The 17,474-nt window shown below is 34.9% G+C and overlaps 1 protein-coding gene across 1 annotated transcript in view; it reads left to right on the top strand.

The window, feature by feature from the left end:
• Positions 1 to 11,350, top strand: part of Rpt1 (26S proteasome regulatory subunit Rpt1) — a 47,709-nt gene extending 36,359 nt beyond the window's left edge. The window contains exons 8-9 of the mRNA XM_075353803.1: positions 4,467 to 4,662; positions 11,093 to 11,350. Coding sequence (XP_075209918.1) covers positions 4,467 to 4,662; positions 11,093 to 11,250 — 354 coding nt within the window. The 3' untranslated portion in view covers positions 11,251 to 11,350. The remainder of the gene's footprint in view (positions 1 to 4,466; positions 4,663 to 11,092) is intronic.
• The last annotated feature ends 6,124 nt before the right edge of the window (positions 11,351 to 17,474 follow it).

Below are 17,474 nucleotides of genomic sequence, written 5' to 3'. Positions count from 1 at the left end.
AAATTCTTCACGTGGCTGTACAATCTTACTGCAGTCTTTTATACAGTTTCCCTCATCTTTGTTATTCATTCTTTAATTGTACTTCAAAAATTTAAATTCTAGCTGCCATTTTTAAACACAGTTGATCCCAAATATTTAAAGCTCTCAGAAACCTCTCTCTTTTCAATAAAGAGTGGAGAGGAGCTTATTCTCTCAGATTTCTGTCCAATATTTCAATTTGCAACATGTGATATATACTTTTCTCTTTAGTAACATCAAACAAATTGACGTATAACAAAAGCTAATTAGGGAATTTGATGGGGTGCTGATTTGTTTATTTGTTGTAAGTCCGTTTGATTTGGTATCCATTCCGTTCAGCCAAACATTTTCTGTTATGTTCTACTTCCATAAATGTTATAAATAATGTCTACTACTTTCTTTTACACATCTTTTCTGTGTGGTTGTAACCATACAACTACCACTGTTAGCCACTGGGTTGGTCTAGTGGTGAACACGTCTTCCCAAATCAGCTGATTTGGAAGTCGAGAGTTCCAGCGTTCAAGTCCTAGTAAAGCCAGATATTTTTACACGGATTTGAATACTAGATTGTGGATACCGGTGCTCTTTGGTGGTTGGGTTTCAATTAACCACACATCTCAGAAATGGTCGAACTGAGACTGTACAAGACTTACACTTCATTTACACTCATACATATCATCCTCTGAAGTATTATATGAACGGTAGATACCGGAGGCTAAATAGGAAAAGAAAAAAAACTACCACTTATTGTGGCAGATCATATCCACTGTCACTATAGTGACATATCATATTTGTTTTTTTATTTTTTAGTGTTATTATTTCTCTTTTTTGTTAAAGATTCTTTTTTGCTATATTTTATTGGCTTATTTTTTATTATCTTTCTATTAGCTTTTTTCTTTTAAGTAAAACTACTTTTCTTTTTAACTTCAGTTTACACGTTTTATTTGCCGTTGTTATTTTCTTGGCCGTATTTTGTTTTAAATCATCTTTTATACCTCTCTTGGTTGAGTTTTTTTATAAGTAGGTTTATTGTATATCTTTCTTGTCACATGATCTGTTATTTTATTTAGTAATAAACATCTTTTGTGCTTGCATTTGCCTGCAGCATTGTCCCATTAAGTTTTTAAACTTTTTCTGTACTTATCTTTTCTATATAATGTTTAAAAATTTTTTGAAGGAATTCATTTAATTCTTTGAGAGTATACATGTATAAATAACATGATATGCTACTGCTTATTGTGACCACAGATGATGCAAGTCTTAATGTATTGCAGTTAGCGTATTGGTTTATTATACATGCTGGTGTTTTAAATAATAACTTACCAACTTATTTTTATTTTATTAAATAATTTTTTTTAATATTTATATGATCATACCTTAGATCTGTCTTTATTCATTCCTTCAGGCTAAGATTATTTTAATTTCAGTCTCAAACTTTAGAAAATTTATCCCCCATCAATAAATCTTTCCTTTCTCTAAAACTTAACCTTTCTTTAAATTTAATTCTGTATTGATAGAGTTGCCAGTTCTTTAAACTAAAAAAGAAATTTGAGAAACTTTCTTTTCCCCCTGTAATGTTGCTAAAATTTTAACTAAGTTGCAAATATTATTTATTAATGCTTATGTGACATTAAATAAATTATTACATGTTCCAAGGTGAACAATTTTTTTTCAACCAAAAAGATAACTTTTTTAATGGTATTGGATCCATATAAACGGGTGGTTCATCAAGCTTCCTCTGCTCAGGAGTTTAGCTCAATGACTTATCTAGCCATTTCAAAAGACTATGTTTCTTAATCATCCCGTCCTTCATCATCAAAGACATAAAATTCTTTGCATTCCTATTTTCAAATATTTGAAAATAGGAATAGAAAGAATTTCCTTGCTTCTATTTCATACAGTATAATGGATAAAGTATTTAAAGGTATGCTTGTATTTTCATATCAGGAATGTAATTAAATCTATTTACATAATAAAGCACAAAAGTAAATTACAATACATAGACGAGATTTTCTACACTCAAAAAGTACTTGGAAATTGGAAAGTACTATATCTGTGTTGTTGTATTTTTGGTGGTTTATTTACTGTTATTGATGTATAATTATGCAGTAGGCAGTAGATTAATACTTAATTTCTTTTAAGAAATATTGCATATTTTCTTTTATATCTGTTATTCTAATAATGGTTCATTCACTGTATATATATATATATATAAACTACTACTAAAAACTAACTATAATACTAAAATATATATATATATATATATTTATATACATACATACATACAAAGTTTATTACAAAGTGTTCTACTGGGACTTTCGTAACCTATTTTACTAGTGAAAGTAATGGAAAAAGTTTGTATAAACATTTGTACTAAAATTCTTCAATTGTGAATTACGACTAGTGAAAGATTTCGCTTGTATTTCAGCTACCTCGTGAAATGAGGTCGTATTGAAGTTTTTAGAATGTTAATTAAGGGGCAAAATTAGTGAATTTTTGTGTTTTTTGACCTGAAACACTGAATAAGGTCAGGTATTGAGGTCTCAGAAATGTATCTGCTATAGTTTTTGAAAAATTGGGGTGAAAACCTTGATTTTAATGTTTGATGTACAATAACTTTGTTAAATGGGAAACAACATATGAAAATGTTAACAAAACTTGTAGAAAATTTAATCCTGAACAAAAGGGTGTAAGATAAGTTGAATAAAGAAAAGTTAGAAAAATTCAAATTTTATTTAGAAACTGTATATTACTACACATGTCAGAAAAGTACTTATTTTATATAAACAAAAACCAAGTGTTTTTGTGATGTGAACAATTTCTAAAAACAAAATTTACTACTTGACAACTCTACAAGTATGTTTTGTTTATAGATGAGGCAAATTTCACTTGAGATAGCGTCAACAACTTATGCAATGAGCATATATGGGCAGAAGTAAATCCTCATGAAACAGTGGAAGGCAATTTTCAACACAGATTTAATGTCAATATATGGTGCGGAATTCTTCACAATCAGCTGTTTGGACCGTTCATATTACCTGGTCACTTAAATGCTGAGGTTTTCTTGCACTTTCTTCAAGAAGAATTGCTGCAGCTGCTTGTAGATGTTCCTCTAGTGCCAAGACAAAAGGATACCAGCACGATGACTCGCCTCCCCACTTCTCTTGTGCCATTTCCACTCTCATACATCATAATTTCTCTGAGAAATGGATTGGTCATGGAGGTCCACATTTCTGGCCACCAAGATCACCTGAACTAACACCTTTAGATTTTTGCATCTGGGGATAGAGGAAAAATATTGTATACAAAACAAAAATACATTCTTAAGAAATTAATTTTCCACATTATGGATGAGGCTGAGCAATTAAAGGACAGTCCTGAATAGCTAAATGAGCAATAAAAGCAGTACCGAAGCATGCCAAGAAAATGTGTTCATTTTTTAACATTTACTGTAAACTTGTATTATACAGTTTGGTCTTGTGTACTGTTTCTAAATAAAATTTGAATTTTTCCAACTTTTCTTTGTTTTACTCAACTTATCTTACACCATTTTATTTATAATTTAATCGTAGTTTTGTTTAAACATTTTATGTATTTATTACTCATTTAACAAAGTTGTACGTTAAACATAAAAAACAGGATTTTTTAACCCCAATTTTTTCATTTTCACCTTAGATTTCTCAAAAGTTACAGCAGAAGTGGTCCTGGCACCTATTTTATTTGATTTTTCAGGTTAGAAATCACAATTCTTCTCTTTAATTAACGTCCCAAAGATATTTGTATGACTTTATTTCACCAGGGTGGCTGAAATCCGAGCAAAAGCGTAACAGAATATGTTATGAAAAGTCCCAGGAGAACTTCATGATACATTCTGCATATAAAATTTATCATTCAAAAATGCCAATCAAGATCAAAATTCAAACTTAGACCTTTCTGGTTAAAAACACTCGCACCACACAGTAGAGTCGTGTATTAGTGATTTTTATTCACACATACGCACGCACATATGTACACGTATATGTTTATGTGTGCATATGTTTGTGTCATATTTACATTGTAAATGAACATTTACAATGTACTGTACTAATTTAAAAATTACTGTTACATTGAACATTAATTTTTAAATTTTCTTACTGACTATTTGGGATACCATTTTGTATTATAGTTTGCACAGGATGTAGAATCCATTGATTTATTAAGTGGAAGGAAGTACAGACCTATTTCAGTTCTTTTTTAAATTTATATCAATCTTGGGTGTCCAGAGCAACTGGACATTGCACATCAGTCTGTGTGTTAACAATATTGCAAATAGGTTACCTATCTTATTCGTTAAACTGAGGTTTGATCCTAATCATCATATCTATTGTATAGAAACTACTTTTAGTTTTATTAAATATTGTAGAAAAGAAGTTGCTGCGTGTTTTTTACCTTTTTATATTTACTTTTAGGTTTTGATGGCAACTAATCGTCCTGACACTCTTGACCCTGCTCTTATGCGTCCTGGACGTTTGGACAGAAAGGTTGAATTTGGTTTACCAGATTTAGAGGGTAGAACACATATTTTCAAAATACATGCTCGTTCAATGAGTGTTGAAAGAGATATTCGTTTTGAATTGCTCGCCAGATTGTGTCCTAACAGCACTGGTAAGAAAACTATGATTTAAATTTTTTTTCCTTTTCATTATGTGTAATTTTGGCCAGCATGTCACACTTTTGAAAAATTAATTTTTTTAAGTATCTTCCTGGTTGTTTGTTTTTAATGTATATATTCAAATGAACTTACAAACATAGCGATTTTTATAATAATTTAACAATATTATGTCAATAATATTTTGTTTATTGCACTTTAAGCCCAGGTCACAGTCGGTCAACCATTCCAATGCTTCAAGGATAAGATCATGAATGTCTTGTAACGAGTCTCTAAAAGTTGCATTTTGACAAACGTGGGAAGGTGGGTGATTGTTTGCTCTTCACCTGCACATTGGTCTCATCGTGGGCTTTGCGTTGGTCAGGCTCTTATTACTGATAACATGATTTGTGCAAATCCTGTTGATGTAGCACCACTGTCTTCTAGGAATAGTGATATTCTGACTTTGCCATAGTGATATCCAGTGATCCTTTGTATTGCAGTTGTTGACTCGATCGGCGGCTGCTACAGGCGAGTGTCTGGACTTCAGTCTTGGGTGCTGCTGTTTGAGAAAATCTATATCGGCATGAATAGGTAGAGATGGGTTAGCATTATATTTTTCCAACTGTGATTTGAGGGCTGTCCAGTCGTCTAGTTTGGGGGAGTGCAATATTACTCAGTAGTGGTAGCCACTAGAGCAGAGTTGTTCCAATGGTTCCAGTTATGGTTTGCACAGCGCGGTGCAGATGTCTGTTCACAAGCTTAAAGTGGCAGCTATTAATCCAGACAGGAGCACTATATTCTGCAGTTGAATGTATGAAGGCTAGTGCACTGATTCTGAATCTGTGAGTTTTGGTGGTACTTCACAATTCTGAATCAGGGTGGTTCTAGTTTTAACATTAGAGGATAATTTTTCAAGGTGTTGTTTAAAGGTAAGTGTTCTGACAAGCGTGACACCGAGGTGTGTCGAGTGTGGGTTATCTTTCAGTGCAACTCCTTCATAAACTACAAGAGTTCGTTGAGCTTCCCTGTTGTTAAGATTGAATGCCATGACTGTTTTATTTGGATTCAGCTGGAATCCTCATTTTTTAAAAATATTTACTGATTGTGCCAAGGTATTCATTCAGTACAGCCTCAGTTTGAGCTAAGTTCGGGCTTTGGGTACCGATGGAAAGAAACATCATCTGCATACATGAATTTTCGAGATTTAATTGGTGGTAAATCTGAGATATAGATATTAAACAATGGAGGTGCCAGAACAGATCCTTGTGGTAGGCCATTTTGTAGGCTATGGAAAATGTTAGGCTTTCCATTTAGATGTACTTGGAAAAGTCTATCACTCAGCATCTCGTTCAGTAATTTAAGAAACGATTTGCAAGGAACAAACTGGTACACCTTGAGTACTTTCTGTCAGACTATATCATAGGCTGAATATAAATCAATAAACACAGCACATGTTTTAAGCCTTTGTCGAAATTCTTTCTCTATATATGCTGTAAGCAAAAGGGCCTGATCCCAGCAATTTCTTCCTGGCATAAAACCAGCCTGCTCTATAGGTATATTATTATTGACAGTTGGTGTTAGACGCACAAGTAGTATTCTTTCTAAGATCTTGTTCTATAGCTTTCAAGTTGAGCGATGTCCTTTCTAGGCTTAGGAATGCCAATTACTTTACTTTTCTTGAAAAGTTTTGGTAACTTACCCCTTTGCAGGATATCATTATAAAGATTTAAAAGCCGTTGTTTTGTGTGTTGGACTAATGTGTTTAAACTCAGGATATATGTTGTCTAATCCAGTAGTTTTTGTACACTTTGTTAAATTGATTACAGTATTGAATTCTTCCGTTGTGATATGGTCCATAATGGGGAGGAGCTATGCATGATTTCTACAAATTTTGCCAATTGCATACCTCGCTTCTCTATTGTGTGTCTCATCAATAATTATCTTCGATAGGTTCTTAATTCTTTTGGCTATGACTTCTGGCCAAGGAGTGTTAGTAGTAGTAATGGGTGTTTTTTATTCAGTTTCCAGCTTGTGCAATAAATTTCATGCTGTCCTGCTGCTGTGCTTAAAGTTAAGGCTTTCCAGCATTTCTTTCCATCTAACTGTTTTAGCATTGTTTAGGGCTTGTAGCAATTGCTCGTCTGTTGTTTGGTCTCTTGTGCATTCGTAAGCATTGTACAGTTTTTTGGGCTTTTCATTTCAACAGGGAATGCAGGATTTTATTACTCCTTCAGAGATATGCTTTTTGGTAGAGCTGATTATTAGAGTAGCAAATCTTTTGCAGTTCTCTGTTTTTGATGGGATCCACCTGGTGTCAACCTGTAGTTGCTTGTTGAATTTATCCCAGTTGGCTTTCCTAAAATTCCATCTAGGTAAGGGAACAGAACAGGCGATGGAAATTGTTGTGCCTAGAAGGGTGATTATTGGTCTGTGTTGAGAATTTGGAAAGTTGTTAAGTACTTCTCTAACAGCATGGTGTAGTTGTACCCATGGTTATAAAAGTTAGGTTAGGATTGTAGCCCTTCCTCCATTTTGCAGAATGAAATGTGGGTTTCTGCTTAGTATCAAAGAGTAGTTTAAGGTTGCTTCTCTCTGCCCAGTCTACTAGGGTTACATCTTGTGTATTGTAGTCATTATATCCTCAAATTTGGTGGTGTGAGTTAAAATCTCCTGTATATATAGAAGGATAATTAAAAACGAGGATTATGTTATTAGGTCACTGTATGCTAGGAGATTTATAAATATTGACGAATGTCATTTCTTCAACCTTTACAGCTAGTACAAAAAGATCTTATGAGGAAGATGAGAGGGTTATTGAAACATTATCAATACCTATTCTAATATATGTAATAATTCCATATTTTGGATGATTCATTGCTGCAGGATTATACCCTGGTATATATAGCCTTGTGATGATTGAATTTGGCAATTGTCAGTTGCGTGTGTTTCTTGGATTGTGATAATGTCAAGTTTAAGTTTAATTGCTAACTTACTAATGTATTCATATTTACTGCGGCTGATGTCTTCTATGTTGATTTGGCATATTTTTATTCTGGAGCCAATTGTCAAAAAGTCCTGAGGAGGACTGTTACAAAGTTTGGTTTGCCTTCTTTTCATTGCATTGTTTTTGCCAGGAGATCAAAAGAATGAAAAGACAGTCAGGCAGTTCTTTATTGCTGCTCATTTAGTGTTAACCAGGGGACATGTGTACATTCTGTTCTGGATGCGAACAGCTTTACCCTCCCATTTGTTTTTAATTATTAATTATTGATGGAAAGAATTGTGATTTATAAAAATTTTTAATGTTGGTATTTTCATTGCTGATATAAACAAAGTTACATCAGTTACCGGAAAGCAAAAAAATGAAAGTTGCTTAGCTCTAGTAGCAGAAATAAATGTAATATTAAAGAAAGTTAAATATATGAAGAAAGTATCTAAATGGAATCTGGAAAAATAATAACTCTGGTATTAAATAGAAGAAATGCAGAAGGCAATAGTGCCAATGAATTTTGAGTGAATATGAAAATTAACAAAAATTGCAGCAGAGCAAACAACTGGACTCATTAAGGCAAGAACAATAAAAAAGCTACTGATTACCTGAGAGGATTGAAAACATATAAATATATCTATATATAAACTTATTCAGCCACTCCAAAAGTACAGAAATAAAGAACACTCTTACCTTATATTTTAACTTATCAAAAATATAAATATGAAAAAGGAAGTTAAAATTTTTAGAATAAATATTTGTTCAGTCAATAATTTTTTTTTTTTAATTTTAAAACGTTAATTTCCTTAGCATTTTATTTAATATTAATACTGAGTACGGTATTACTGGTAAAATATTAAGGAAATTTTAACTTATCAAAAATGTAAATATGAAAGAGAAAAAAAGAATTTTTAAAAAAAACAGTACTGAAGATGGGCTTAGGCTCGAAAGCGCTTTGATGGAAAGAGGAAAGTAAGGTAAGAATGTTCTTTATTTCTGTACTTGAGGAGTGGCTGAATAAGTTTATATTTGTAATTAGCTAGAATTTACGTACAGAGGAAATATGGACTACAAAAAATTTAATTTAAATATGTATATAAGATATAATTATAATAATAATATATATATATTATAATAATAAATAAATATTATGCATTATAATATAATAGAAATGAAAAATAAAAATTGATTAATAAATTAAGCAATACATGAAGGATATACATCAAAGTTTATACATCAGTATAAGATGATGTATAAAAAAGTAAAGACCATAACAGGTTAATGGAAGAAGAGTATAGGCTCTGTAAAGATTCCCAAATATGCCTAAGTGTTAAAGAATAAATATGTTAAGTGTTAACAGAAATAAAATTGGAAGAATAAAAGAGTTTTACTTGAATCAGAAGAAGCTTCTGAAAAAAGTTTTAGTTGTCCTAGAAAGAGGAGTAAGGGAAGAGTGCTGCTGATAGGCAGCATTCACAGCAAACAAGGTTGGTTTAATGTGTATGTACCAACCTTGTTTTATATATATGTTGAAGGTATAATAAAAAATACTCTAGATTGTAATGGAACTAGTATAAGAGAAAGATAAGGTTTAGATTTAATATAGAATTTTTTTTATAGGAAAAATATTTACACATGATTTCAGAATTAGACTATGATAGAATGTGGAATAAAAATGAATATTAAGGAAACTAAATTAAGGAGGGTAAAAGACAATATAGTTCAATGAATGCCCACACAAAAGAAGGAATTGTTAATAATCGTTAATAGCGATTCGCTATTAACGCAGTAGACTCAGTATCTCCATCAGGACATCACACCTGCAGTATAAGAACTCCCCGCAGTCATCGCTTTGCAATTATATTGTTAAAACAAAATACTAATATTCTGTGAGGTCACACTTTGGAGAAATATATATCCTGATGATCACTGCCTTAGCCAATTCGACCAAGACCAGGCCTCTTCTCCTCTCAAAACACTTGACAGGCCAGCCTGCTGCTGACGTTCACTGCTTGTTTTACTTCATTTTCATTTTGAGGTTAGAGGGCACACTTCTGTACTCAACCTCACAATCCTGGGTAGCAGACAGGACATGAAGTGTATGACTGGTGGGTGCTGGCAGATGATAATATCAGTGACCACTAGCCTATGTTGCTGAAGGTCTGCAACTCTACTCTCAGGGTAAGTGACTGGGGATTGCCCCCCAGACTTTCCCACCAGCAGGCAGATACGGTCACCAACAAATTGTGGCGAGAATTAAGGACGGCATACAATTCACCCCAGAGCTTCTTCAGGCCATTGTTCTACAGGAGATTGCTAGACTGCCAGTCAGATGCAAGGCATTCCGTCCAGCATACTGGTGTACTCCTTAAGTGGTGCAGATGTGCTGAGATCTCCAGCACCACAGGATTTTACTGATAAAATTTAATTCACCATTGGTGTTTTGGATCTTTTTCCAAAATCATCATCTTCTGTTTTTGTGATTGTGCACTGAAAGTAAATTTGTTTTTATAAGCATCCAAAAAGTCTAATATAAAAACAACTGAGTAAACAAATTCTAATAAAAAAGTACCTTAATCAAATAAAAGATAATACCTAGCTTAAACAATGAATAAAACCATATCCATACATATCTGGTTAGCCTAAATAAAAATGTCTTTATAATCAATTCAATGTTGTCAAAGCATTTGATATAGTTTTATTTCTAGATAGTGATTTTCAATTTGTGGTATTAATTGTGCTTTCATCAAACATAAAGCATTTGGCTTCAGTTTTTGTTTGTTTCTCCTTTTTATTGTGTTCATTCAATACAAAGTTTGTCTTTTATTAACTTATTAATGAAAATAGTTATATGATTTAAGATTTTGCATACCTTTAGTGTTATTGTGCTAGCATTTACGATTACAGTGTACAACCTCTGTAGTAAAAGTTTTGAAAAATGTAATTCTCTGTAAAAATTTGTTTGTCCTTAATAAAAATTGAAAATTATTGTTCTTCACTAAAACTATTATAATATCACTCTTTTGAACACTGAATAGAATCTATTAATTTTTTAGGATGGATGTTTTCACCTTTAGAACTAACATAGTTGTGATATGTAATTTACTTTAATTTGGTATTCTGCCACTATAAATTTCTATAATTTTTAGATGATTTTTCATAAAACAATCCATCATAATATCCTTTGGCATCAGTCAACAGTTGATTTCAGCTAGCTTATAAAAGATTTCTTCCCGAGTTAAAAAAGTGGAATATCATCATGAAATTTTGTTGGAATTTGTTAAACATTATGATAGATCATTTAAAAATGATTGCAAATAGGATGACAGTAAGAAGCCTTTTTCTAGTAATGACTGCTATTGAAAAAAAGAAAATTTTTAACTTGGAAATTTTTTGTTAATTTTGTACAAATGAAAGTAACAGGATCTTATAAAATTTGAAAATCATTTTTGCAGGTGCTGAAATTCGATCAGTATGCACTGAAGCTGGAATGTTTGCTATAAGAGCTCGAAGGAAAGTAGCTACTGAAAAAGATTTCTTAGAAGCTGTTAATAAAGTGATAAAATCATATGCTAAATTTTCAGCTACACCAAGATATATGACTTATAATTGATTTAATGTAATATTATTTTTTGTGTCAACTAAATTATTTATGTAAGTTTTTACTAATCTCGATGTACAGTAGTTTAAATAAAGTTTTTCTTAGTTGATAATTTGCTTATTTTTCAAATTCTGTTTGTATGCTTGATGTGAATTGTGATTTTATTGCTTTTGCCCCCTTCATATTTCCTTTGTATGTTTAATATTAGGAGGATGAAATATTTTCATGTATCATTCAATAATTAAACGGAATAGCTGCACGCAAAATGATTTATTAAATAAATAAAATTAATTTTTTTGTCTTCTTTTTCACATAATCCCACCAACTTCTCTGCACTTGTACCATATTTTTACAAGTCTTCTTATCCCCTCAGTGAAGAATTCTTTACCTTGATCTCAAAGGCAGTTTTCTATTTTTTTAAATGTCTGCCAAAAAAGTAATGTTTTTAATGTGTATGTATGTCCCCGTGTTGGAATCCTTATGTTACAGAAAGTGTCATAGGGTATATAAATATGTTTGTTTAATTGTAATTACAAGGCCAAAAAAAATCATATATACAATTATAAATGAATATTTGATAATATTTTCAGTATCGATCTATTTGTGTCTAAAATAATTGTGTTTTAAGATCTGCTACAATTTTGAATGAATGAATTATGGTAGTAAAATTTATTTTATAATTATTACTGTTATTTACTATTAATAAACATTTAAAAATAATCTTGTGATTTTTTTGATGGGCAATATGCTCGATCATGTAAGCATGTTCTTTATTTTACTGTTAAATATTGACTAATAATCCCTTTATTTTGTTAATAAAATTAATAAATAAATAAAAGTACAATACAATTAATAAATAAATAAAAATAATCTACACTTATAAACTAAATTAAATCTGTAAATTAATTGACAACAGACTGCTTCTAGAGGGAGAGAGTCGTGGAGGGAGCCATGTGCAGCCACCCAGCACACCACCATTGGTCCACTGTGTGCCAAAATTTTGTTGCTAAATTTTAACTAATAATCTCTTTCTTTTATTTTTTACATGACTGCCCAAAAAGCAGTGTAAGTCGTTGGAATCCTTGTGTTACTGGGAGCATCATAGGCAGTATGAATATGTATGTACAGGGTCCGGCATATAAACAGTGATGATTTTTGAGGGATAGTAATTAAACTGTGTTTCGTACTATTAAAACACTTAATATATCAAAAATTAAGATCAATTTTTGCAGTTTATAGTGAATTACTTGCATAGATTTTTTATTTATTTGAATATTATGTCCAAATGTTTTCCATTACTCCTCACACACTCGCTTAACCTCATTCTAAAATTTGACATTACTCGCTCAATCATCACTTGTGGAACTGCTTCAGTTTCTCGTTGAATGGCCTCCTTGAGTTTTGCAATAGACTGTGGTCGCCTACTGAAGACTATTATGTTTGAGATACCCCCACAGAAAAAAATCACAAACAGCCAGATCAGGTGAACGCACTGGCCAAGGAATGTCGCCAGTGCGACATTCCTTTGTACGAAATTACAGATAATTACATCTGAAATTATCCTATATTAGTAATCATCCTATTAAAGAAAATTTTTTTTTTGGCAGTTGTTTTTAAATTTTAATATTTATCTCTAGTTCTTTAGCTCTTTGTTGTTGAACGTGATGCCACGCAAAGCTTCTTTCATTGGATTAAACAGATAAAAATCCAAAGGGGCTGTAAGGACTGTAAGGAGAATGAGGTAGGAGCTCCCAACTCACACTTTGCCAATAGTTTCCCAGTGTAAGTTGTACCATATGAGGTAGAGCGTTGTCTTGAAGAAGCACGCCTTTCCTCTGCCATCCCGTACATTTCCTCTTCAACGCAGGCTCAACTTTGTTCTAAGTCATGGCTGAATAGAGGCTGTTGATAGTACATTACTCCTCCAAATAATCACAGAAAATTATACCATGGGCACTCCAAAAGTTAGTTAACATGACTTTACTAGCCGATGGTTGCATTTTGAATTTTTTACAGACAGGCAATTCAGGGTGTTTCCACTGCATGCTTTGCTGCTTGGACTTCAGCTCAAAATGACGCATCCAAGTTTCATCTCAGGTTAAAATGCATTGTGTTTAGTGAGCAGACGTGTTCTGTTATGCTCTGTGTTTTTTTACAAGTTTCAATGTTTATATCGATTTTTTTATTGTGATACGTAAACTGGATCAGTAATGCTGGAAAAAACTATTTGATTACAATACATAAAGTTCAATTTTTTCAGACACATCATCGTGAGGATTCGTGAAACAAATACCTCGCCACGGTTTCAGACGATATCTCCTCGGTGTAAAGGTTAAATAAAAGACTACGGGAAGGAAAGAAGCCCCGCCATCTGGTTGTGGGGCAGCGAGGTCTTCTGGCATACTCTGAGGCGGACCGGGCGGAGGTTTTTGAGAACACCCTGGAGAACCAATTTACTCCAAACCCCTCTCCCGGCTCGAACGATGACCACACAACCAAGGTGCAGTCCTTCCTCATAGATTATTTTGCACAGGTCGAGGACGCCCCACTTGTAATAGACCAAGTCACTGAGGCAGAAGTGGCTGCAGCAATCAAGGTCACAAGGCTCCGGGTGTGGCTGGGATCAATGCCCGCATATTACGGAATATTCCACCCGCTCTTATAGGGACCATATTCACATCTATTTTGTATGTAGGATATTTTCCTGATTTCTGAAAAACAGTAATGCCTACCCAAACCTGGGAAAAGTTTGCTCTTTCTCCAGAATTACAAGCCGATCTCCTTACTACCAGTATTGTCGAAGCTATTCAAAAGGATTTCTCTCGAGAGGCTTAGGCGATACTTGGAACCAGAGGTACGGCCTGAGCAATTTGGGCTCAGGGAGGGCCACTCGACGACCCTCCAACTGGTTAAACTAATAGACAGTCGTGTCGGAGGCCTAAACAGAAAAGCGGTAACCGCAGCCGTTTTTCTGAATTGGCTAGAGCCTTTGACAAAGTTTGGCATAACAGATTATTATATAAACCGCCATTCCACGATTCCCTGTCGCTATGTGAAACTGATACGGTCTTATTTACTAGACCGACGATTTGTTGTACGCGTTGGGGAACAATAACCTCCACTAGAGACATAGTCGCTGGAGTCCCCCAGGGAGCAGTGCTTTCACCGTTCTTGTACACGGCATACATTAACGATATGACGCTGTCGGAAGAAGTCAATACAGCTCTATACGCAGACGACACGGCATATTATTACGAATCCAGAAATGTAGATCAAGAGACTTACGGCAATTGGATTTAGTGGAGCCGTGGCTCGATATGTAGAGAATCAAGGTCAACGGTAACAAATCCGTGGCCGTGTTCACATAAAAGACGCGCGCTCCAGCCAGGCAGCTCGAAATCTCAGGAGAGAAAATACCATTTGGGAGTAGTCCTGGATAAACCTTTCACCTTAGGAGAACATATAAAATATGTGACCCAAAAGGCAAAAGCCGCCAGGGCCTCTATACCCAGTACTGAATCGTGCCAGCCCATATCCACTGGCGACGAAACTATTCATTTTCCGGCTACACGTCCTGCCGATTCTAACATATGATTACCCGGCATGGGGAGTTTTGTTGAAATCCGCATTCCAAAAAAAGCTGGAAGCCGTCCAAAACATAGCGTTACAGACAATATTCGGAGTACTGTGGTTTGTCAGAAATGCCACACTTCGCCATGATGAGATACTAAAAACCATATCTGAAGTGGGTGTGGCCCAGACTGTTCGGGAGAGCGGCCATGTCCGAGCATCGCCTTCTTCGGGACATCTGCCGCGAGGATCCTACCGTACAGGGTATACGATAAAAGCCTCACGCCGAATTAGACGAGTTACCGTGAAGAGGCAGTAAGGGAAATCGAATAATGACGAACCAGGCCTAGGAGCCACTATATTGGGCGACCTATAAATGGAATCCGCGCGAAAATTTCGGCCTCGAAATAAGCTGTTTATATAATTTATTGTTAAAGTTATGTAACTCCTTAATGTGATTATTTTATGAGGCCACAACGCAGAATCCGGAACAACACTCCACACTGGCTCATAAAAGGGCCATAAAACAGTATTTTTTATTTTTCGGATAAATATGATGAATATTCACAGTCGGGGATCCGAGTATTCAACTGACTCCAAACTGAACGAAGAATTTCGACTCAAGCTAAGCAAAGATTCATGCTCATATACTCTCTCTCTCTCTCTCTCTTTTTCCTGTTTTGCCTCCGGTAACTACCGTTCAGATAATTCTTCAGAGGATGATATGTATGAGTGTAAATGAAGTGTAGTCTTATACATTGTCATTCCTGAGATGTGTGGTTAATTGAAACCCACCGGGTTGGTCTAGTGGTGAACGCGTCTTCCCAAATCAGCTGATTTGGAAGTCGAGAGTTCCAGCGTTCAAGTCCTAGTAAAGCCAGTCATTTTTACACGGATTTGAATACTAGATCGTGGATACCGGTGTTCTTTGGTGGTTGGGTTTCAATTAACCACACATCTCACGCATGGTCGAAATGAGAATGTACAAGACTACACTTCATTTACACTCATACATATCAACTCATTCATCCTCTGAAGTATTATCTGAACGGTAGTTACCGGAGGCTAAACAGGAAAAAGAAAGAAAGAACACCGGTATCTACGATCTAGTATTCAAATCCGTGTAAAAATAACTGGCTTTACTAGGACTTGAACGCTGTAACTCTCGACTTTCCAAATCAGCTGATTTAGGAAGACGCGTTAACCACAAGACCAACCCGATGGGTACATGCTCATATACTGGCCCCAAAGTGAACTACGCAACGAATATCGAGCGACCACCGTGTTTATCAAAGCCGTACACGACGTATGGCCTTAAATAAAATATCCATTTTATCAAGCAAGTATCCACCAAACAAACACCGGGCTACTCACATTTACACTTATATAATGGTCTGTTATCAATTATATACTATATACCAAAATTACTACACGTACGAGATGCCCCCCTCCCAAGCTTAGGGAAATTATTTCCTTTCCTTGTTTGTTTTTTTGTGTTTCTGTTTCTCACTGTTTCAGGGTACACAATTAGCACAGACAATTGACGGCGGCCACGCGGTCCCCCAACCCCTTCCCGGACAAACGTGAATCTGGATGATTTATTAATAATTTTTGTTTCATTAAACACATCCACTTCTTACGCGACCCAAAAACTTCAAGGCGATCGCCGCTCCCTACCCGCGACATTAACTCATATTGTAAGTTCCACACTTTTTTTTTTACCTCATCAAGAAAGAAGAGCGAGCAGAAGGAACGATCCAAGCAACCACCAGCCGAAGAACGAGAAACCTGCACTTTCCCCGTGCCTCCCTTTCCAGGACCACGGGACATTTAAAGGTTATTGGTGTGTAATTCAATTACTGCGGGTTAACGGAAAATGCAGGCCAAAAAAGAAAGAAGACAACAAAAGAAAAAAATAGAAGATGTAAGAACCACAACGAGACTCACCGCTACGGACTGGAGTCCGGTAGAAGAGCCCAGCAGAGAAGCACCACGGACAGTAAAAAAAATAAAAAGTTCTAGAATTTATCTTACCAACTATCCACCTTCTTTCCAAACTTACAATTTACTTCAACCAGCACATGCGACTCCCCCGGAGAAGGGAACGCATTGCTTCCCCTAAAAACAAGGCCCGCAGCAAAATGTCCGCGTAACACCTAAAAACCAAACCGTGAGCCGAAAAAGGTGCAGCATATGGCATTATAGCCTCAATGACACCTTTGTAAAAGATACGCATGGTACGGTGATTCAATTCCCAATCGGAATGGTCATTCATTCCGATTGGGAATGAATGAATGAATGATTGGGAATTACGGATTCCATAAAAAGTTCAGCGGCTTTTTTTGCTACATATTGTAGATGTTCCTTGAACCGAAAATTTTCATCAAGGATAACACCCAGGTACTTTTGAGCCGTAACGTACCGAATGGGGGAGACCAGTCATCCGAACCCGGATTCGTCGGGAAGCAGCTAATCGGCCCTTAAACAACATCATTTACTACTAAATAACCAATAATCCGCTCGACAAAAAAAAGACACAGCAGCAAGGGACTTTGTCCAGGTTCTGCGATTTTTAGGGAGAAATAATAAACTCCCGCCACCCCTTGCGTTTTGTTCCGTTCCGAATTTTAATTCAACGTCGACCACACCTGAAGAAGAAGATGCAA

This window comes from Lycorma delicatula, chromosome 1, assembly GCF_047948215.1.
Source record: "Lycorma delicatula isolate Av1 chromosome 1, ASM4794821v1, whole genome shotgun sequence".
NCBI classification, from domain to species: domain Eukaryota; kingdom Metazoa; phylum Arthropoda; class Insecta; order Hemiptera; family Fulgoridae; genus Lycorma; species Lycorma delicatula.
The sequence above is the reverse complement of the archived record's forward strand: the minus strand, read 5'-3'. Positions and strand labels throughout refer to the sequence as shown.